Raw genomic sequence first — 22,430 nt, 5'->3', positions numbered from 1 at the left:
CGAGACTGTGAGGAAGTGGGCCCCTCCCAAACACTGCTGCTGCCTCCAGTCAGTAATTCTGCATGGGGAAACTGATGCCAGATTTACCCCACAGGTGTGAAAGGCTTGCTCACCTGGCCTGTTAATCCTGCAGCATCTTTTATTCTATCTAATAAAGAGGGAATATGCTAATTGACCCTCACACCATTGCAAAGATGGTGGCACCCACAGCCAATAAGGAGGGAATATGCTAATTGCTGCCCCACCCTCAAAGATGGCAGCGCCCACAGCCAATAAGGAAGGAACATGCTAATTAACTGCCATGCCCTCAAAGATGGCGGCGCCCACAGCCACAAGATGGCGGTGCCCAGTCACCTCAGCCCTGCCGGGGTGGCAGGCACGTGACAAGGCCGGGCCTGCCCCGCACACCTGCCTCCAGAGTCTGCCAGTCCCCTCAGCCCCCCAGCTGCCCAGGGCTGGCCCGAGGTGCAGGCAAGCCTCAGATGTTGGCTGCCCAGCCGCCCAGGGCCAGCCCAAGGCACAGGCAAGCCTTGGATGGAGGCTGCCAAGCCACCCAGGGCCGGTGCGAGGCGCAGGCAAGCCTCAGATGTTGGCTGCCCAGCCGCCCAGGGCCTCCCAAGGCTCAGGTAACCAGGACCGGCCGAGGCTTGTGCTGCTGACAGTGGCAGCACACAGAGGTGTGATGAGGCGCCACCTTCCCCTGATCACCGGGTCGCCTCCTGCCCTGAGGGCTCCCAGACTGTGAGAGGGGGCAGGCCGGGCTGAGGGACCCCCTCCTCCAGCGCACGAATTTTCATGCACCGGGCCTCTAGTAATAACAATAAAAAAGCCAGGAGAGGCCCTGCAAGACTATCTACAGTCTCATAAATTACAGTAATTCTGGCAGCAGCTGAAATAAATAGTAAGGAAGGTTCTATGTGCGGATAGGTCATTCTCTCCAAGACAGCATGGTCAGTGGAAGCAGGGAGGACTAGCACAATGTATACTGTTAGCTACATTCATAGAAAAAAAAAGGGGGGGGGTGGGCTGGAATACATATTGGCATTTGCTTGGAAATGCAGCTTTTAAAAAGATTTTCCCCCCTAGAAAATATACAAACTGTGAACATAAAAGGGGCTACATACATGGCAGGCCTGTCAGGCTCAGTGACCAAAAGTAACCGCACAGGATGGTCTGATCACAAATACCTAGCTGGGCAGGTCATGGTGGGCAGTCACATCCCAGGCCTCTAGCTTCTTTTTTTTTAAATTTAATTTAATTTTATTGTTTAAAGTATTACAAATAGTGGTGCATGTCTCCTTTTTTACCCATTGACCTCCCCTGGCCTCCCCATCCCCTGGCACAGTGGTCGGCAAACTGCGGCTCCGTTGACTAATGAGTTTGCCGACCACTGGGATAGGGGCTTAATCACAAGGAACAACAACAACCTGTAATTACTGGAATCGAGAGTCTAGGTCAGTGGTCGCAAACTCATTCGTCAACAGAGCGGCAAACAGTGGCTCCCTGACACGTGCCCTCACCCTAGCTTCTTTAGCAAACAAAGGTCAGTCTTTACCTTAAATGAGTCTGTTGTTCTTATGCATCTCAGGTAACATTCCTTTGAAATGTCAGAGTAATTTTCTTTCCTGACAAGAGCACACGGACTGAACACCCCTTTGTTACCTGGTTGCCCACATCCCATCTCCAGTTACTACACATGTTAAATGTTAACTATCCTGTACCCACCAATGTGAACGAAGTATGGGTCTCTCCATTTTGTTTTATATCCAATCGCTTTGCTTTCTCCCTCTTCCTCGATCCACCACCAATGGGTGTCATGTAACCTTCCTCACATTTTCTCCCTTGATTCTAACTTTACAACATGAACTGCGAAACCGCCAATCTTGTCAATCTGTTAAAATCTTGCTTCCAGGCATCTTCAGTTTGGCTCAAATAAACTGTCATAAATTTTTTCTCCAGGTTTGGATGTTCTTTTGTAGACATGTAGGTCCCTATCTCACACCTAACACCCAAAATAAATTCCAGATGCATCAAAGATTCAACACACATACAAATGTAAGACTGTAAAATTACTATAAGAAAACGTAAGATAAATCACTCATAATCTAGAAATAGTCTTTCTAAAGATGCCACAAAAGCTAAAAGTCATAAAAGAAAAGATGAATACATTTGACTAAATTATTTAAAAAAAAAAAAAAAAAAGGTTTTAGCCCTAACTGGTTTGGCTCAGTGGATAGAGTGTCAGCCTGTGGTCTGAAGGGACCCGGATTCAATTCCGGTCAAGAGCACATGCCCGGCTGCAGGCTTAATCCCCAGTGTGGGGCATGCAGGAGGCAGCCAACCAATGATTCTCTCTCATCGCTGATGTTTCTCTCTCTCTCTTCCTCTCTGAAATCAATAAAAATATATTTTTTTAAAAAGATACATCAACCAGCTCTTCTGTAACAGTGTCTGCATCATTCCTTGTTCTCCTTCAAATTCAAACTATATTTTACTCTCTCTATAAAATTTTGTACTAATAGAACATATTTTTATGCTCAAATGTCCTACTATATTTTTCTGAAACAAAAAAAAAGTGTCTATAAATGAAAGTCAAAATTTTCATTTCTTGTGACCTTAGCTAAACATGTTCTTAGGCTGAGTTATCATTACAATTACTGTTAGTACCTCACTGATCAGAACAGCATACATTACACAATTTGACACATAATTATTAAACAGAAAAAGTAAAATTCTGGCTGCGATGCATGCCTTAATAAGGAGGTCTGGGGGAAACCTTCCTGCTGTCAATATTTCAAGTGTTCCTTTGTGGCCCCGGAGACTTTTACACCTGGAGCATCATTGTATGTCCAGAAAGAGGGAACAGGTTTGTCTTTTTTCCCCATACTTCTCCCATAATTCCTTTTCCTGGGAGTAGAGCCAGGCAAAGACCTAAGAGATTCCTCAGGCAAATCCGGTGAAGTTGGAGATGGTGCAGGTGTGGGGGGTGGGTGGATGTGGGGCACATGTACCTCAGCATTAAGGCTGCCTGCCAAGTGCCATATAGACTGGAATACTGATGGCAGCATTCTCTGGCAGAATATAACCCAGAAATAAAGTAAATGTCCACCAACAGGGGCCCAGGCTCTCCACACTATGACCAAGTGCTATGAAAAAGAATGTGGGAGCTCTTGCCCTAGCCAGTTTGGCTCAGATAGAGCCTTGGCCCACAGACTGAAGGGTCCCAGGTTTGATTCCGGTCAAGGGCAATACCTCGGTTGCAAGCTTGATCCCTGGCCCCGGTCAGGGTGCATGTAGTAGGCAACTAATTGATGTGTCTCTCTCACATCAATGTTTCTCTCTCCCTCTCCCTTCCACTCTCTCTGAAAATCAATGGAAAAATATCCTCGGGTGAGGATTAACAACAACAAAAAATACACACACAAAAAAAACCCCAAACAAACAGAAAAAGAATGTGGGAGCTCTAAATGTATGCTATAGACTGATTTTCAAGGTATGCTGCTAAGAGGGAAAAAATTGGGCACAAAACAATGAGTAGTATACCTAGGATATGCTTGGTTATACACAGAGCACTCTGGAAGGTGGCTGGGGGGGGGGGGGTGGTGTGACTTTGGTAGCTCCCCTTCTGACATCTGACCTACGTTACCACTCACCCCCTGCCCTAGCCACAGAGGCTAGGCCTCCTCACCATTCCTGGAACCCAGTGGGCATTTTCTAGCCTCAGGGCCTTTGCACTCACTGTATCTTAGGCCTAAAACACTTTCTTCAAATATCCACACTTCCTCACCTTACACAAGTCTCTAATCAAACATTTATCTCCCCAGAGAGGCCTTCCTAAGCCTAATGCATGTGCCTTCCTATTACATCTATCCTTCCTCCTTGCTTCATTTTTTCTTTTTTTTTTAAATATATTTTATTGATATGTTACAGAGAGGAAGGGAGAGGGATAGAGAGCTAGAAACATCGATGAGAGAGAAACATCGATAAGCTGCCTCCTGCACACCTCCCACCGGGGATGTGCCCGCAACCAAGGCACACGCCCCCGATCGGAATCGAACCCGGGACCCTTGAGTCCGCAGGCCGACGCTCTATCCACTGAGCTAAACCGGTTTCGGCTTTGCTTCATTTTTTCTTCAGTACTTATTACTACCTAACACAAAATACATTTTGCTTTCTTGACTTGTTTATTATCTGTCTCCCATCAGTTGAGTTTCTCCCTCAACTTCATAAGGGAAACAAACTTAGGTCTCTTTTTAAACAGTTGTATCCCCATGCCCTAGCCAGTGTGCTCAATGGTTAGAGGGTCAGCCGGCACACTGAAGGGTCTCGAGTTTGTTTCCGGGTCAAGGGATATACCTGGGTTGCAGGCTGGAACCAGGCCCAGTGGGGGTGTGTGCAGGAGGCAACCAATCTACGTGTCTTTCTCACATAGATGTTTCTCTCTCTCCCGCTCCCTCCCTTCCACTCTCTCTGAAAAACAAACAAATAAACAAAAAAAACACAGTTGTATCCCCAGTGCCTGGCAAGTAGCAGACATTTAGTAAAAATTTCTTAAGGAATAAAGAAAAGAAGGAAGACAGGCAGGCAGGGAGGAGAAACATATGTACTCTTGACCATATTCGCTTTTATACCAATTGAATTTTTCCACCATGTGCACTGACAATAATAGAATTAAATTAAAAATCAATAACAATGAAGAATCTAAAAACGCCCCAATATTGGAAATGAGACAACACACCCATGGGTCAAAGAAGAGACCACAAGCGAGACCAGAAAATATACAGAACTGAATGACAATGAAGAGACAACACTCAGGTTTTATGAGAAGCATCTAAAGTACTGTCTAGAGGAAAAGTTATATTTCAATGCTTATATAAAAAAAGAAGAAAGAGCTCTAGCTGGTTTGGCTCAGTGGATAGAGCGTCGGCCTGAGGACTGAAGGGTCCCAGGTTCGATTCCAGTCAAGGGCATGTACCTTGGTTGCGGGCACATCCCCAGTAGGGGGTGTGCAAGAGGCAGCTGATCGATGTTTCTCTCTCATCGATGTTTCTAACTTTCTATCCCTCTCCCTTCCTGTCTGTAAAAATCAATAAAATATATTTAAAAAAAAAAAAGAAGAAGAAGAAGAAGAAGAAGAAGAAGAAAGAGCCTGGCCGGTGTGGTTCAGTGGTTGAGCACTGACATACGAACCAGGAGGTCACTGTTTGATTCACTGTCAGACTCAATCCCCAGTAGGGGGCATGCAGAAGGCAGCCGATCAATGATTCTCTCTCCTCATTGATGTTTCTATCTCCTCCCTTCTGAAATCAATAAAAAAAATTTTTTTAAAAGAAAGACTTAAAAGCAATAATATGAGATTCTACCTTATTAAAAAGTAGCACATTAAATCCAAAGTAAATAGAAGAAAATAATAAGGATAAGAGTAGAAACCAATGAAATAGGAAACAGACAAATGAGAGAAAAATAACAAAGCCAAACAGTGATCCTTTGAAAGATACATTGATAAGCTACTACCAGGACCAGTGATCAAGAATAAAGAAAAAAGAAAACATAAATTACCATCATTTAGAAATGAAAGAAAAGACATCACTACATATCTTATAAATTAAAAAGATGTCAAAGGAATATTATAAAGAACTTCACACCAATAAATCCAGTAACTTATATGAAATGACATGTACCTTAAAAAACAATTTGTAAAAATTGACACAAAAAAGAAATAGAAAATCTGAATAGTCCTATAACTACTAAGGAAATTGACTCCATTATTGAAAACTATAAGCCTAAATGAGCATTTATGTCAAATATTTAAGGGAAAAAATTCAATTTTATGCAAAATCTTACAGAAAGTAAAGGATGAGGGAACATTTTCCCAACTGTTTTATGAGGTTAGCAAAACCATGATATTAAAACCTAACAAAGACACTATAAGAAAAAAAAATTACAGAATATGTCACTTGTGACCACTGGAAAAACCTTTAGGAAAATGTTAGCACATCAAAGCGGGAGTTATCTAGAAATATAAACTGATTTAATATTCTTTTTAAAAATCAATCATTTTGCCATGGCCAGTGTTGCTCAGTGGTTTGAACATGGGCCCTTGAGAAGGGTCTTGGGGTTTTTTTGGTTTGTTTTTTGGGGGTGTCACGGGCTTGATTCCCAGTCAAGGGTGCAGTTATCTGGGTTGTGGGGTTGCTCCTGGTATATGCAGAGGCAACAAACTGATGTGTCTCTCTCACATCAGTGTCTCTCTCTCTCTCTCTCTCTCTCTCTCCCTTCCTCCCTCCCTCCCTTCCACTCTCTCTCTCCTTTCCACTCTCTCTCTCTCTTTTTTTTTAATATATTTTATTGATTTTTTACAGAGAGGAAAGGAGAGGGATAGGTAGTCAGAAACATCGATGAGAGAGAAACATCGATCAGCTGCCTCCTGCACACCTCCCACTGGGGATGTGCCCGCAACCAAGGTACATGCCCTTGACCGGAATCGAACCCGGGACCTTTCAGTCCGCAGGCTGACGCTCCATCCACTGAGCCAAACCGGCCAGGGCTCCACTCTCTCTTTAAAAAAAAAAAAAAATCAATCATTTTAGTTCTTAGCAGTAATAGAATTGTGGTAAGCCAGCCTCCAAGATGGCCTCCAACAATCCCTGTCCCCTGGTATTCACACCCATGTATAGTCCCTTCCTTCATGGTGTTAGAGTTGGTCTGTACGACCAATAATAGAACGCGGCACAAGTGCGGTATGTCACTCCCAAAATTACGTTGTAAAGACACCGTCTCTTCAGCCTTGGTCAGCCTTGGTCACTTTCCTTCTGGGATCACTCTCTTTGCAGGGAGCCAGCTGCCAGGACACGAGTGGCCTAAGGAGAGGTCCATGTGGAGAGCAACTAAGCCCTCCGGCCAACAACCAGCGAAGAACTGAGACCTTCCACAACGACCACGCAGGGGCGTCACCTTGGCGGTGGAGCCTCCAGTGCCAGACTCTGAGCCAGGGCCACTCAACAAAGCTGCTCCTGAATTCCTGATTCTCAGGAACGGTGTTTATGATAAATGTTATTTATTATCATAACTAAGTCTCATGACAAATGTCTATTTATTATCGCATGAAAAAGCACTCAACATCCCCATTCATCAGACAAAAGCAAATGAGTTGCCATTTTACACCACCTGGAATGGCTAAAATTTAACTATGAAAACACTGAATATTGGCAAGGATGTGGAGCAACTGGAAACCATGTTGAAAATCTCTTTGGTAGTTCCTTATACAATTAAATATACCTTTACCCTGAAACCCAGACATTTTATACCCAGCATAAACAATAAAAAGTTGTCAGATCCTAGAACTGGGTAGTCTAGGAGGGACCCAGCTGGACAAGCTCAAATGTGGTCATCAGGAATTTCTCAACTCAGTATCTGTAACCTTCAGCAAATGTTTAACTTTTTATCGATGCTTAATATACAGCAGACAAAAGCACTAATCAGAAATGTATAATATGCTGAATTCACAAACAACCCATCCATGCAGCCAGCTTCCAGATGGAAAAACATCACTGGCTGTCAGACTGGCCATCAGAGCAATGCTTTCCTTTGGCCACAGTGATTGGCTCAGGGATGGGGATGCGACACAAACTGGACCACTAAGATCCAGCTTGGAAATTTGGGAGGAACTACTGGAAAGAGTTCCTCTCTGTGCCCTGGAGTCCCTGGGCAGGTAACCAATACCCTTGAATGTGAGCTTCACCAGAGCAGGGAGTTGTGCCTGTTTTGTTGACTACGAGTTAGTCATATTTCCTAGAAGAGTTCCTGACCCACAGCAGGCACTAAGTAAAGACTGGTCGGATTATACAGCCCCTTGATGGACGGAAGCATGCCCCTGTCCCAGAAAAGACTCCCCAGACCTGGAGAGACCAACTCAGCTTAGTACAGAAGCATCTGGGAACTGAAGAGGCACAAGGGAAGCAGCTAACAGAGGCTGTGCTTAGGGTGCTCTGGAAGAGAGCAGTCCTGGGTTCAAGTCCTGGCTCTGCTATTTACTTACTATGTGACCTTGGGCAAGTTTCTCGACCTCTTGGCATCTCCATTTCCTGCTTTTCAAACCGGGATCATGCCCTGGCCAGTTTTCTCAGTGGTTAGAGCGTCGGCCCAAGGACTGAAGGGTTACAGATTCAATTTCCGGTCAAGGACACGTACCTCAGTTGCAAGTTCGATCCCTGGCCCTGGTTGGCACACGTGAGGGAGGCAACCAATTGATGTGTCTCTCTCATGTCGATATTTCTTTCTCTCTCCCTCCCTTCTACTCTATCTGAAAATCAATGGGGAAAAAAATATCCTCAAGTGAAGATTACAACAACAACAAAAAACAAAAACAGGATCATAAACCCTGGCTTGTAGGGATGTTGCCACACTCAAGGCTTGTGCATAAACTGATGTCTAGTAGGAGACTCGGTTTGGCTGCCTGCAGAGACCAGGAATGGAGTTGAAACCATGGGTGCAAACCGGAATTAGACAATCTGGTTCTAGTTTTCATTTAGCACCTGGGTGCCCTGGGGCAGGTTACTTAACACTCCACTCCCGTTTCTTCATCCATTAAGGCAGTGTTAATGATGGTAATCTACCTCACGGGGATATGGTAAGACCAAATTAGTTTATGTAAAGACTACAGCAACTTTAGTGCTTATGATGATTAACACTATATTACTCTTTACTGTATTATTTACTCTCTTGTCATTATACTCTGGAAGTGATATTTAACAGACTGACTTCCCATATAGCAAAGGAAGTATGTGACTCAATTCTCACCAATCAGCAGTGAGGAGAGTCTCCTGGGGGCTTCTGGGAAAATATTTTTCTCCTTGAAGAGCTCTCTCTCATTTCCCAGTCCCCCCTGCCACACACACATATTCTCCCTTTGGAAACTGTAGTATAAAGACATGATGCCTGGTGCTCTAGCAGCCCTCGTGAGGCCTTGAGGAAAGCTATGGCCTGAAATAGATAGCAGAGACAGGAAGAGTCCTCAGGTCCCTAATGACATCACCAAGCACCAAACCAATCACGGAGCCACCTTTCTCTACCAACAATAAACATTTAAGGTTTGATTAAGATTTATTGGCTGGGTTTTCAGTTAGCCACAGATAAGCACAAGCTGATTTGTCTTGTTCTTTCTTTCACAATAAGCATATATTACTTCTGTAAATTTAGTAAGTCCCCCCAAATACTTCAGAGGAAAAAAACGAAAAGTAAAATAAAATTTGATTTGATTTTTTTTAAATATATATTTTATTGATATTTTACAGAGAGGAAGGGAGAGGGATAGAGAGCTAGAAACATCGATGAAAGAGAAACATCGATGAAAGAGAAACATCGATCAGCTGCCTCCTGCACACTTCCCACTGGGGATGTGCCCGCAACCAAGGTACATGCCCTTGACCAGAATCGAACCCGGGACCCTTCAGTCCGCAGGCCAATGCTCTATCCACTGAGCCAAACCGGTTTCGGCAAATTTGATTTGATTTTAAAAAGAAGCGATAAAAATTGGCATCATACTCAGCAAGGCGTGCTGAGCTCTCAGCAGAGGGTAGCTGCTCTGGCTGCATGCTTATCAAAGGCGGGACCCAGACGGGCCTATAAGCCGGAGGGTGGCTCACTGGAGAGGGCAGTGAGGGAGCTCTGAGCACATCACCAGTCATATGGAGGCTGAGAGGTCTGAAGTGGGGTCAGCAAGAGCCTGAGCACCAGGAAAAGAGGAGCCAAGAAGCTGGAAGTGGGGGTAAGACCCTATTTAGGGGCAGAGGCATCAGGGTAGGCCTGGGAGAGTCTAAGACATTGGGGTAGGCCTCTAAGGAACTGACCACGGAGTCTCAAGGAGGGGTGAACAAAGAGGGTGGACAAGGTGTTTCTTTGGGGCACAGGAAGCAAATATCAGAATTTCTGGTTAAGTTTATATTTTGAAGAAGAAGGGAAGGGAAAGAAGAGAAAGAAAAAAGGAAGAAGAGGAAAAAAGGAAGGGGGAGGGGAGGAGGAGGAGAAGAAGAAGAAATTAAGCTTTACTGGCCATATACAGAGCTACACAGAGGCCGACTACAGAGATGGCCTCTAGCGCCTCTCAGCGGGCAGGTGCCATCATCAGAAGGTGCTGGACCCAGAGGCTGAAAGGGTGACACGGGCGCCCTCTGCTGTCCGCTTAATGTAATGCAGCCAGGGCAAATAACAGATTCCGAGAAAAGTCTCAGGTTGCAAAGCAACCAGCCCTCACACAGGGGCTTCTTAAAAAGACTCCTGCTCAGAAACCTCCACTAAAGATTTAACAATGTGAGTACAAGAAAATTACACCACATATAAAGGAGTAGGACTGAAAAATGAGCGGCGGGATTAAATGTAGCCAGTGGCACACTGCTCTCTCTGGATTTCTGTGCCTTAGTTAGGTCTTTGCAGCTGTGACAACCATACATAAAGAATGTCAAAACTAGGCTCTCACAAGAGTTTCCAAATGCATTAAGAGCGTCTGTATAAGAAAAAATTTTTTTAATATATTTTATTGATTTTTTACAGAGAGGAAGGGAGAGGGATAGAAAGTTAGAAACATCAATGAGAGAGAAACATCGATCAGCTGCCTCTTGCAAACCTCTACTGGGGATGTGCCTGCAACCAAGGTACATGCCCTTGACTGGAATAGAACCTGGGACCCTTCAGTCCGCAGGCCGACGCTCTATCCACTGAGCCAAACCAGCTAGAGCAAGAAAACATTTTTATTCTATATATTTTTAAAATGTGTTTTCTTTTTCCTTTTTTTTTTTTAAGCAATTCCAGGCGTGTTGTTTTTAATTCATTTTATTGATTTTTTTGCAGAGAGGAAGGGAGAGGGATAGAGAGTTAGAAACATCGATGAGAGAGAAACATCGATCAGCCGCCTCCTACACACCCCCTACTGGGGATGTGCCCGCAACCAAGGAATATGCCCTCGACCAGAATGGAACCTGGGACCCTGGGACCCTTCAGTCCACAGGCCAATGCTCTATTCACTGAGCCAAACTGGTTAGGGCTAAAATGTGTTTTCCTTGATGTTAGAGAGAGGAAGGGAGAGGAAGAGAGAGACCAGTTGCCTCCACATGCATCCTGACTGAGGACTGAATCCACAACCTGGGCACATGCTCTGACCAGGAATCGAACTAGTGATCTTTCAGGGCACGAACAATACGCAACCACTGAGTCACACTGGCCAAGGCAAAGAAAACATTTTTAGGGAGAGCAAAAATATTTGAGGGGCCATAAATACATAAGATAAAATTTTTATTTTAAAAATATTAATTTCAACCCTTCTAATCTTCATGTTTTTACTGGTAAGTGCACATATCTATACTATTATATATTAGCACTATATATAATTGTAAAAACTACATACACACACACTCAGGGGAGAATGTTAAAAAATGTTTCCTTAACAGGAGAGCATAATAAAAACTGTTTGGAGGTCACCGGCAGCAGCCTGGATGTCCTGTAACATAACTGATGTGGTGCCCTGGAGATTATAAATAGATTCCAGGGCAGTGATTTCAAACACTCATACACACAGGAATCCTCTCTGGACAATGTTAAAAATAAAAACGTCCAGCCCTTCCCCAGATGGAGCCCAGCAGGGCCTGCAGGTGGCACTCCTGGGCAGCTAAGGGGTGCACCCCACAAAGCTCGATTTTCCCCTTCAGATGGGCTATCTTTCAGCTCACCAATCTTCTAAGCAGCTGTATTTAATCTGGTGTCTGTCTAGGCCAGGGGTGGGCAAACTTTTTGACTCGAGGGCCACAATGGGTTCTTAAACTGGACCGGAGGGCCGGAACAAAAGCATGGATGGAGTGTTTGTGTAAACTAATATAAATTCAAAGTAAAGGAGTGGAGGGGAGAGCAAGAGAACCGGGTAGAACAGCCGGATCTGGCCCGCGGGCCGTAGTTTGCCCACGGCTGGTCTAGGCCTTCTACGGAACTCTGAACATCAACTGCTGTATTTGTCATTTCTCCATGTTCTATGTGGTTCTTTTTCTAACTTCCTGGTAATTTTTTATTGTACTTATGTTGCATATGCCTCCTATTTTATCCTTTTCACATACAAACATAGGTATTTGATCTCCACATCTGGTCATTCCAATGCCTGCAGTGTCTGCAGGTCTGGACCTGCCATGTTTTGTGTCTGCTGACTCTCCCTCATGGTGCCCGCTTGTCCGCACAGCGCATACTTTTTTATCATGAGCTCCTATGTGCCAGAACTCTACCTGAAGGAATTCTCCAAGGCCCAGGCCCAGGTGGCGCGCCTACAGAGAGGGTTTGTTTGTCCTTGCCAGGAGCTTAGGGGCACAGTCCCAGATTCATTCTCAGCTTGCTGTTTCCAGGACCTTTCCAAGAGTGTAATTCAGACCCAAAGCCACATGAGAGACAGTGCAGTGGCCACAAATTCTCCACCTAGATCTGCGGCTGTGTGCCTTTGCGAGGTGGGTTTTCTCTAGTTCGCCTTTCCCAGTCCCTGCCCAGCTTTCCCACAGCATAGCCCCTGTCCCCAAGGCCAGGGAAAGCATGTCCCTGGAGGATCAGGCAGCTGCAAGGCTCAGTCCCCTCCCCAGCTCTTTGCTGCTGCTTTCTCCTTGCGCTGGGAAGAGCCCCTTTTCTTCCTTGCAGGTACAAGCACTCATTTCAAAGGATGCTTTAAATATTTTATGAAGCATTAGGTAGTGGGAGGCTCTCTACTCAGCCACACTGCCCTCCCTCTGGTCGACTTTGTCAGATTTCTTTACTTAGAAATATAACTCCAATATGATCAGACAAACATAATAATTGCCCCATGCTGGTTGGCCCAGACCTTTCGGCCTATGGTAATACGCCTGTTAGGGCTGACAGGAAGAGGGACATCATCATCCAGAGGCTTGAAGTACTGACTGCTCAGCTGTTACAGGCGACTTGGGAGTACACACTGAGTGAGAAGGATCGCACTAGAAGGTTTAGCATTAGATGATGATGATAATGATGATGATGATTAAAAAAAATAATAACGGTGTCTTGACAGTCAACAAACATTTATGCAGCACTTAAGGGCCAGGCATTGTTTAATACTTTATGGATTATTAACATACAGAATCAACATTAACAATCCAACTTATAGACAACAAAACTGAGGCCTAGAGGTTACACAGAAGGTGGCAGGACTGGCATTCACACCCAGGCAGCCCAGCTCCAGAGGCCGGGTTCTTGGCCACTTAGCCGCACAGCTGTTTACTGAACTTAGTACGTGCCAGGCCTGTGCTAAAGGTGTTTGCGCACGCAACAGACCCAACCATCAGGCTTAAGAGGTGAGCGCTATAATATACAGAGGAGGAAACAGGTGACTTGCCCAGGACACACACCAAGTAAATGGCAGGGCAGGAATTAAGTGCAGAAAGCCTTTATCTAGAAGCAGAATTTTAAGTAACTTTTTTTGGTGTGCGTGTTTTTAAAAATATGTATTTTTATTGATTTCAGAGAGGAAGGGAGAGGGAGAGAGAGAAAGATCAATGATGAGAGAGAATCATTGACCAGCTGCCTCCTGCACGCCCCACACTGGGGATCAAGCCAAGACCAGGGCATGTGCCCTGACCAGGAATCGAACCGTGACCTTCTGCTTCATAGGTCAACACTCAACCACGGAGCAGAAGCAGAGTTTTTAGCATATGGGCAGTAATGCCCGCGTACGATAAGCACAAATCCTGTAAGTTCTCGTAGCCAGTATTAATCAAACATGCATGCTATGGTCCAGGTCCAACTCACTGTCATCTGCATCCTCACAAGAATTCCAGCAGATGAGTTCTATTATTAAGCTTTTTTTATAAATATGGCAACAGAGGCTCAGAGAGATCCAGCTACTTGCCCAAAGTCACACAGCTAATAAGTGGTGTCAAGATTCAAACCCAAGAGTGTCCACTCTGCAGTAGACTTACCTTTGGTGACCCTCCATATCACAACCTGTGCAGTCCCCTCCCACCCTCACTATGCCAAGGTTGCCTTGACCGACAGAGTGTGGTGGCAAAGGCACTGTGCAGTTCCAGGTCTTGCCCTTAAATGGCTGCAGATTCTTGCTTCTTCCCTCCTGGAAACCTGGCTTTTGGGAGCCCTGAGTGACCATGTGGGAAATTCTGCTACCCTGCTGGAGAGACCGTGTGGAGAAGAGAGGTCTTGAGACAACACTGAGAGGGAGAGTGGGAACTGGCCATTTCAACGTCCCAGTCGAGCCTCCTGATAACTCCAGGCCCGGCTGCCCTTTGACCACAATCCCATGAAGACCACTCAGCAACACCAGCAGAACTGCCCAGCTGAGCCCAGCCAGCCCACAGAACTGAGAAAAAGAATTAAAGGGTCACTAGGTTATTTTAGTTGTGTTTTTTTTTTTCATCCTCACCTGGGGATATTTTTCCATTGATTTTTTAGAGGGAAAGACAGAGAGAAATATTGATGTGAGAGAAACACATCGATTGGTTGCCTCCTGCACGAGTACCGACCAGGGCCCAGGCCAGGGAGGAGCCTGCAACCAAGGTACGTGCCCTTGACCAGAATCAAACCCAGAACTCTTCAACTGCAGGCTGACGTTCTATCCACTGAGCCAAACCACCTAGGGAAAAAGGGTCACTGTTTTAAGCCACTAAGCTGTGGGTCAGATTGCTATGTAGCAACAGAAAAATTGAAACCAACTCCAAGGCCTATGCTTATAAGAACGACCATACAGCCCTGGCCAGGTGGCTAAGTTCATTGGAGTGTCATTCTGATACGCCAATATTGCAGGTTTGATCCCAGGTTAGGGCACATATAAGAATCAACCAATGAATGCATAAATAAGTAGAACAACAAATATCTCCCTCCCCCCCACCCCCTTTCTCTTTCTCTCTTAAAAAAAAAAAAAAAAAAAAAAAAAAGAAGAGAAAATCAGTTTTAAAAATATGCCCTGACCGGTTTGGCTCAGTGGATAGAGCGTCGGCCTTCAGACTCAAGGGTCCCAGGTTCGATTCCGGTCAAGGGCATGTACCTTGGTTGCGGGCACATCCCCAGTGGGGCGTGTGCAGGAGGCAGCTGATAGATGTTTCTCTCTCATCGATGTTTCTAGCTCTCTATCCCTCTCCCTTCCTCTCTGTAAAAAAATCAATAAAATATATTTTTAAAAAATAAATAAATAAATAAAAATAGAATGACTACACCAAATTAAGCACTTCTAAAAATATTACCCCAGCAACCTGAATGAGTTATCATGTGGTGTATTAGTTTCCTATTGTTTCTGTAACAAAAGACCACAAACATGGTGGCTTAAAACAACACATTGATTATCTATAGTTCCTGAGAATATAAATTCAAAATGGGTCTCACTGGGCTGAACCCAAGGTGTCAGCAGGGGACGTTCCTTTCCAGAGGCTCGAGGGGAGAGGACACCTCCTTGCCTTTCCCAGCCTCTCTAGCCACCTGCATTACTTGGCCCGTGGCCCCTCCTCCACCTTCAAGGCCAGCAGTGTAGCACCTTCAAATGTTCCCTTTCCTGTCTTCCTCTTTCATTTCTAAGGACCCTTGTGATTACAGTGGGCCCCCGGGGATACCCCAGGATAATCTCCCTATCCCCAATCCTTGATTTCATCACATCTATGAAGTCCCCTTTGCCATGTAAGGTGAACACATTCAACAGGTTAGGGATTAAGATGTGGCCATCTTGCCCTGGCTGGTTTGGCTCAGTGGAGAGAGCGTCAGCCTGCAGACTGAAGGGTCCCAGGTTCGATTCCGGTCAAGGGCACATGCCCAGGTTGCGGGCTCGATCCCCAGTGGGGGCGTGCAGGAGGCAGCCGATCAATGATTCTCATCATTGATGTTTCTATTTCTTTCTCCCTCTTCCTTCCTCTCTGAAATCAATAAAAAAAAAAAAGATGCAGCCATCTTTGGGGGTGAACAATTACTGTGCCTACTGTGAGCAGTAAACTAGAAAAAGGACCAGTATATTCCAAAAGAATAAGCAGAAACACACTGGAATCTTCCCTCTGCCCAGAGACATCCCACGGCTCCCCTGGAAGCGTCAGCAGTGCACTTGGCGAGAGTGGCCTCAAACCGCCTGGCATCACCAACCTCTAGTATTTTTTTTATTGCCCAGAATTCTTTGTTTAAAAAGATCCTTGCCTCCCCAACATAGTGCATCATCGATGAGTTATGCTTCTGGCACTTACTGTTCTTTTCTCAGGCAGACACACCTACCACTCCAGCCTCTCTGCTGAGTCAGAAGCACCCCGGCCAAGGCACAGGCACTGGACGTGTTGGTCAGTTCAGGAGGCCTGACCTGCGAGAACGCAAAGCTGCTACTGGGAAATTCTAACCGCACAATCAAGGGGCCAGAGCCATGGGCAATTAGCAATGTGAAGACAGAAACAACATAAGAAAAGAAGTTTAAAGATTAAAGTCAGTGCACTTTAACAATATCTAATAGCATCTCCAACTAAACCTGTCCCAGATTGAGCCCCTGCCCTTTCTATACAACCTGCCCCTCCTCCAGGCTGCATGTCACACCCAATCCACAGGAAATCCTGCTGGCTCTACCTTCCAAACAAATCCACTGGTTATTCATTAGTCAGGGGAAAAGGAAAGATTCCTGTAGTGGTCACCACCTTAACCAAGGGACCCAAATTACCATCACAAACGACGGAAGAACAGACATCAGTAGCCCCCTGAGGGGATGTCCTCAGGACACACTGTCATGCCTGTGATAGTCCTGCCAAAGATGCTCCACGTAAATCAAATCAGAGGGAATGATCAGAAAACTCGAGGTTGGGGGAACATTCCATGGAACTCTTGGACTTCCAAATGTCAATATTATGAAAAACAAGGAAGAACAGGAATGCTGTTATAGAGCTGGGTCAGCAAACATTTTCCATAAAAGGTCACAGAATAAATATTTTAGATTTGTGGGCCATACAAACCCACCTTTGCAGCTACAGAACAAATGCAAACAAATGTGTGTGTCTGTGTTCTAATAAAACTTTATTTATGAAGACAGGCAGTGGGCCGGGTGGCAGAGTCCTGTTGTAGACTAAAGGTTACTAGAAAGACATGATATGAAATGCAGTGTATGACCCTTAAGCAGACCCTAGATTAAAAATAATAATAAACAATTCATATAAGCATAACCCATGGACACAGACAGGAAGGGGGGGTGAGGGCATGTGCTGGGGGGTGGGAACGGCAGGGGAGAAGTCAATGGAGGAAAAAGGAGACATATGTAATACTTTAAACAATAAAGAATTTAAATTTAAAAATAATAAAATAAACAGTAAAAAAGGGCTTTGGGGGGCAACTGGAGAAATCAGAATATAAGCTATATATTAATATTGTTATCAATATTATTGTTATCAGTATTAAAATTCTCAGGTATGATATTGACACTGTGTTATATAGAATGTCTCTGTTCCTAAGAGATACAGGCTGAAATATTTAGGAGTGAAGTGTCATGTCCACAACCTATTTTCAAAGTGTTCAGGGGGGAAAATGTGTATACATACATACATACATACATATGAAAGCAAAGACACAGCAAATTTGTTGAAGGCTATTAATGGATGAAATAGGTAGTAACGGGTATGTAACTAATGACTACACCATTCTTTCTTTCAACTTTTCTGCGAGTTTGACAATATTAAATGAAGAATTGGGGGGAAATTTCTCCAGAATCTGACTTCTCCTCACTCACCTCCCCCTGGACTACTGAGTTGCCTACTCCCTACATCCACCCTCACCCTATGATTGCCAAATGCATGCTATCCTATCTAATAAAGAGGGGATATGCTAATTGACCATCACTCCGTCACAAAGATGGCTGCACCCACAGCTGAGGCCAAGTTCCCATAGGAGCCTTAAGGAGCAATCAGCAGGGACCTGAGGCTACGTCCTCCCCCCGCCCTGTGGGGCTTGACAGGGGATCTCAGGCCGCGCCCCCCCACTGGGCAGGGCTTGACAGGGCACCTCAGGCTGGGACCCCCACCCAGCAGGGCTTGACAGGGGACCTCCAGGTGCGCTTCCCGTTCTGGTGCTGGGCTAGGGGACCTCAGGCTGCTCCCACTCCCCAACACCAGGCCAGGGGACCTCAGGCCGCGCCCCCCACCCTAGCACCAGGCCGGGGGACCTCAGGCCATACCCCCTGCCCCAGCACCGGGCCAGGGGACCTGAGGTTGTGCCCCCCTGCCTGGCTGGGCTTGACAGGGGACCTCAGGCCATGCCCCCCACCCAGCGGGGCTTGGTGGGGGACCTCAAGGTGCACCCCCCAGTGTTGGGTCGGGGGAACTCAGGCTGCGCTCCTGCCCAGCGGGGCTTGACGGGGTACCTGAGGCTGTGCCCCCCTGCCGGTGGGGCTTGACGGGGGACCTGAGGCTGCACCCCCCCCTCCCAGTGCTGGGCTGGGGGACCTGAGGCTGCACCCCCCTGCTGGTGGGGCTTGACAGGAGACCTCAGGCCATGCTCCCACCCAGCGGGGCTTGACAAGGGATCTCAGGCTGTGTCCCCCACCTGGCAGGGCTTGACGGAGGACCTCAAGTCATGTCCCCCCCCCACCGCCCCAGTCTGGGCTGGGGGACCTCAGGCCACGCCTCCTGTCCTGGCACCGGGCCAGGGGACCTGAGGCTACGCCCACTGCCTGGCAGGGCTTGGCAAGGGTGGGGCTGGCCGGGTCTAGATCTAGCCCAATGGGGGGGGCCGGCCGGGTCTGGGTCTCACGTGATTTTGAGGTGCATGTGGGTGGGCGGGGACTTGACTCTGGGACCCGTGGTGAGCCCCAGACTCTGACAGGAGGAAGGTTTTCATATACATTTTACTAATTTTCTTTCATCTCTGACACTTCTATTATAGAGAAAGGGCAAATAGTAATATTAAATTATTTCCTCTAATTAATCCCCTTTTAATGTGCACGAATTTCGTGCACCGGGTCACTAGTCTATATATAAAAGGTTAATATGCAAAGTGTCCCCTCGGGAGTTCGACCAAGAGTTCAATTGCTCACTATGACGTGTGCTGACCACCAGGGGGCGGTGCGGAATGAAGGAAGACCCCAGCCAGCAGCCAGAAGGCCCTGATTGGCCCTGATCACCAACAGCTAGGCCTAGGGACCCTACCCATGCACGAATTCTGTGTACAGGGCCTCTAGTTAAAATATAACACAAAGTCCTGGCCAGATAACTCAGTTGGATAGAGCATTGTCCTGATACACCAAGGTTGTGGGTTCAAACCCAGGTCAAGGCACATACAAGTACTAACCAATGAATGCATAAATAAGTGGAACAACAAATCAATGTGTGTGTCTCTCTCTCAAATCAACAAATAAATTTATTTATATATATATATATATATATATATATATATATATATATATATATCTCACAGATCCTGTCCTTCCTCAGACCCTCCAGTGAGTCCCACCCACTCAGAGAAAAGCCAAAGCATTTGCAGTGGCCCACAGGCCCTGCACAGTCTGCCCGCCTTTCCCAGCACCACCAGTTTCCCCTCAGCCCTCAGTCTCCACTTGATCTGTCTGCTCAGGCGCACTTGCCTTGCTGTTCATCCAACATGCCAGGTACACTCTCACCTCAGGGCCTTTGCATGTGCAGAACCTTTGGGCTAGAATGTTCTCCCCCCAACACCTGTACTGTTTGTTCCCTCCTGAGTATTTTCAGTGAGGTCTCCCTAATAATCCTATCTAAACTTACAACCTGCCCCTAAATACTCCTCCTTCTGCATCCCTGATGTTTTCTCTAGAACAGTTATTGCTACCTAATATACTTCATATTTTAACTATTGATTTTGTTTATTGTCTGGCTTCCCCGCAGAATGTAAGGTCCCTGAGGACAGGATTATTTTGCCTTTTCTTCTCTGCTGTATCCACATCTACACATATATATCTGTGAACCACTGACTTAACATTGTATATCCGTTTACTCCTCACAACAATGTATTATACATAGCATAAATTTGTATATAGTACACAAAATGGGAATAATAATAGTATATACATCTCATAATAATGTGTGAGAATTGAATGTCAGAAGGCCTGTGAAGTGCCCTAGCACAAAGTGAGTGCCCATTAAATGTTGTGGTTATAAAATACCCACTGTGCAGAAGAGGAGACTGAAGCTCTGATTGGTTAATTGACCAGCCCAAAGCTACCTGGCCGGGAAGAGGTAGGGCCCAGAATGGATCCCATGTCAGTCTAACTCAAGAAGCCACCTTCTAAACCACAATGCGAAGACATGTCACAGTGTTTGGGAGAAAGGCAGTGGCAGGAGCAGAAACCAGCCCAGTCCAGGATGTAAGTCCTGCCTTTGGCACAAACTCATGTGTGACCGCAGCAATTCACTCCTGCTCTCAAGGTCTCCATTTTTCCTTCTATAAACTGGGAGAAGTCATTTCGTATCCCTGACATAGGGACAAAATAGTGTGAAACTCAAGTAAGACAGCTGATATGAAAGTACTTGGTAACTGTGCGATCCAACACTTTTCCAGGCTAAGATCTGCAGCTGTGGCAAAGGGCCCACCAAACAAACGTCAATGGACTAAGAATTGTAGGCTCCAGAATGCAAACTTGAAGCACCCGAATTAATAAGAAAAAAAAAAAATGGTATGTGTTCCTCTTAACCACTTGGCCTTTGCCCATGCTTCTCCCTCTCCCTCAACATCATCCCTGCCCCATGTTGTCTGGTGAGGTTCTCCTCACCCTGAAGCCATCCCTGAACCCCAAGCCAGGTCAGGCATCCAGTGGGCAATCCCATCCCAGCTCTGCCCACTCTGGTTGTCACTCTTGCAGAATGGGTCGGTCCCTCCTGGACTGAGCTCCTTGAGGGCACAGATTGGGCTGACTTGGTCCCTGCTGTTTCACCAACACTGCCCAGCACAAGGCCAGGAAGAGTTGATACTCAGAAAATACTAGGTAAATGAAGTAATGGATGGATGAATGAATAGCGGTTCCCTAAGCCAACAAATTACATTAATTTCCTTATTCTGTGCTCCCATTGGCCTATTCATCTAGTTCATCTTTTTAAAGTAGCTTGTATTTTGAGTGTCTACTATGCCCTTTAGGTCTCAGCGCGGCCTGCCCTCCTCTAGTCATTGACCTGGATCAGGTGGCCTCTCTGAGCTCCAGAGTTCCCACCACCCTGACCACTCGGGAGTGACAAGTGAGTGTCTCTCCCAGTATCCAGCAAAAAAACAGCATGGTCTGTCTCTTGAATAAACGGACGAGCAAACACGGTGTATCAGTGGATTAATGAACAGATAGATGGATGAGTGTCTGTCCACTCTGGTTAAATTGCCTTTTTGCCAGATTCTCAGGCCACCTCCCCAGACCGCAACTTAATTTTGCCCCGAGACACGCTTCTAACCCAGTCCTATTTCCCGGAGTATTAACTGGGGTAAACCGCTGTCCTAAACGAATGACATACAAGCACATTTAACCTCCCAAGACGAGGGGTAAACTGAAGTACGAGCTCTAGATAGTTTTGGAAGCCAAGACGCCCAAGGATGGCTGGGCAAATGACTCCGCCTAGTCCCTCCTCCGCAGGCCCCTAGCTCCTCAAAGGCCCGGAGGGCCCGGCCCAAATTACTCTCGTACCACCCTATTGGCTCGCTCAGACATCAGTCGCCACGCGCTCTCTTACTCTATTGGCTGGTATTTTCAACTCGGGAGCTAGCGCTCTGCCCCGCCCCTTAGCCCACGCCCGTCCTTGCAATTGGACCCGCCGCATGCCCTTATCCCAGAGGCCCTCCCTATTGGCTGAAAGACTTTGCCGGTTCGGGCTGTGATTGGTCGTGAACAGAAATCCAACCCCTGAACAACCATCTGAGAGGGGTTGGAGAATGGAAAGGTTGGAGGGACGTGGGGTCAGACTCACGCTGAGCCGGTGGGAGGCAGACGTAGGTCTTGAAGAACTCGCTTCGGCGGGCGCCCTCCTTAATGCGGTTGGCAAGCGGCTTGCTGATCTGCCGGATGCCCAAGTATAGCAGCTTCGCCATGGGGAACGCACCCACCACCATCTTGGCGGTCGCACGAGGGACTCGTAACCCTGCTGACTGGGCGGGGCGCCTCGAATCTCTCCCTCCTTCCCCCGCCCGCTTGTCGCTGTGCGTGCGTGCGTGCGTGCCTACGCTCGAGGGGAACTGCAGGGGCGCTCCCTGACGTCACCTCGTCGCGCTTACGCCCCGACGTCCTTCGCTGAATATGCAAATATACGGCGGAAGCGGTCAGAGGGCAGCGTCGTTAAACGGCTGATTGCGGGAGCGAGGATCGGTTCCCACTTCCGCGACGGGTAGTGTTGCCACGCTCTTTCGTGACGTTACGTACTTAGGTGGTCGCTCGGCCCCATTGAGGCTCTCAATTAGTCCTAATTAGGACTAATGAATCCCAAATACACCCACCCCCG

At 46.5% G+C, this 22,430-nt stretch overlaps 1 protein-coding gene across 2 annotated transcripts in view; it reads right to left on the bottom strand.

Annotated features, from left to right (window-relative positions):
• OPA3 (outer mitochondrial membrane lipid metabolism regulator OPA3) overlaps nucleotides 1-22,125 on the bottom strand; it is an 88,896-nt gene extending 66,771 nt beyond the window's left edge. The window contains exon 1 of one of the 2 annotated variants that reach the window (XM_080643859.1): nucleotides 21,903-22,125. In XM_080643859.1, the coding sequence (XP_080499985.1) occupies nucleotides 21,903-22,044 (142 nt within the window). In that variant the 5' untranslated portion in view covers nucleotides 22,045-22,125. The remainder of the gene's footprint in view (nucleotides 1-21,902) is intronic. The other variant, XM_080643860.1, reaches the window with a different exon arrangement.
• Nucleotides 22,126-22,430: the final 305 nt, after the last annotated feature.

The sequence above is a fragment of the Plecotus auritus genome (genome assembly GCF_963455305.1).
Source record: "Plecotus auritus genome assembly, chromosome: 10".
Classification (NCBI taxonomy): domain Eukaryota; kingdom Metazoa; phylum Chordata; class Mammalia; order Chiroptera; family Vespertilionidae; genus Plecotus; species Plecotus auritus.
Note: the sequence above shows the minus strand (reverse complement) of the source record. Positions and strands in the feature narration are given on the sequence as shown.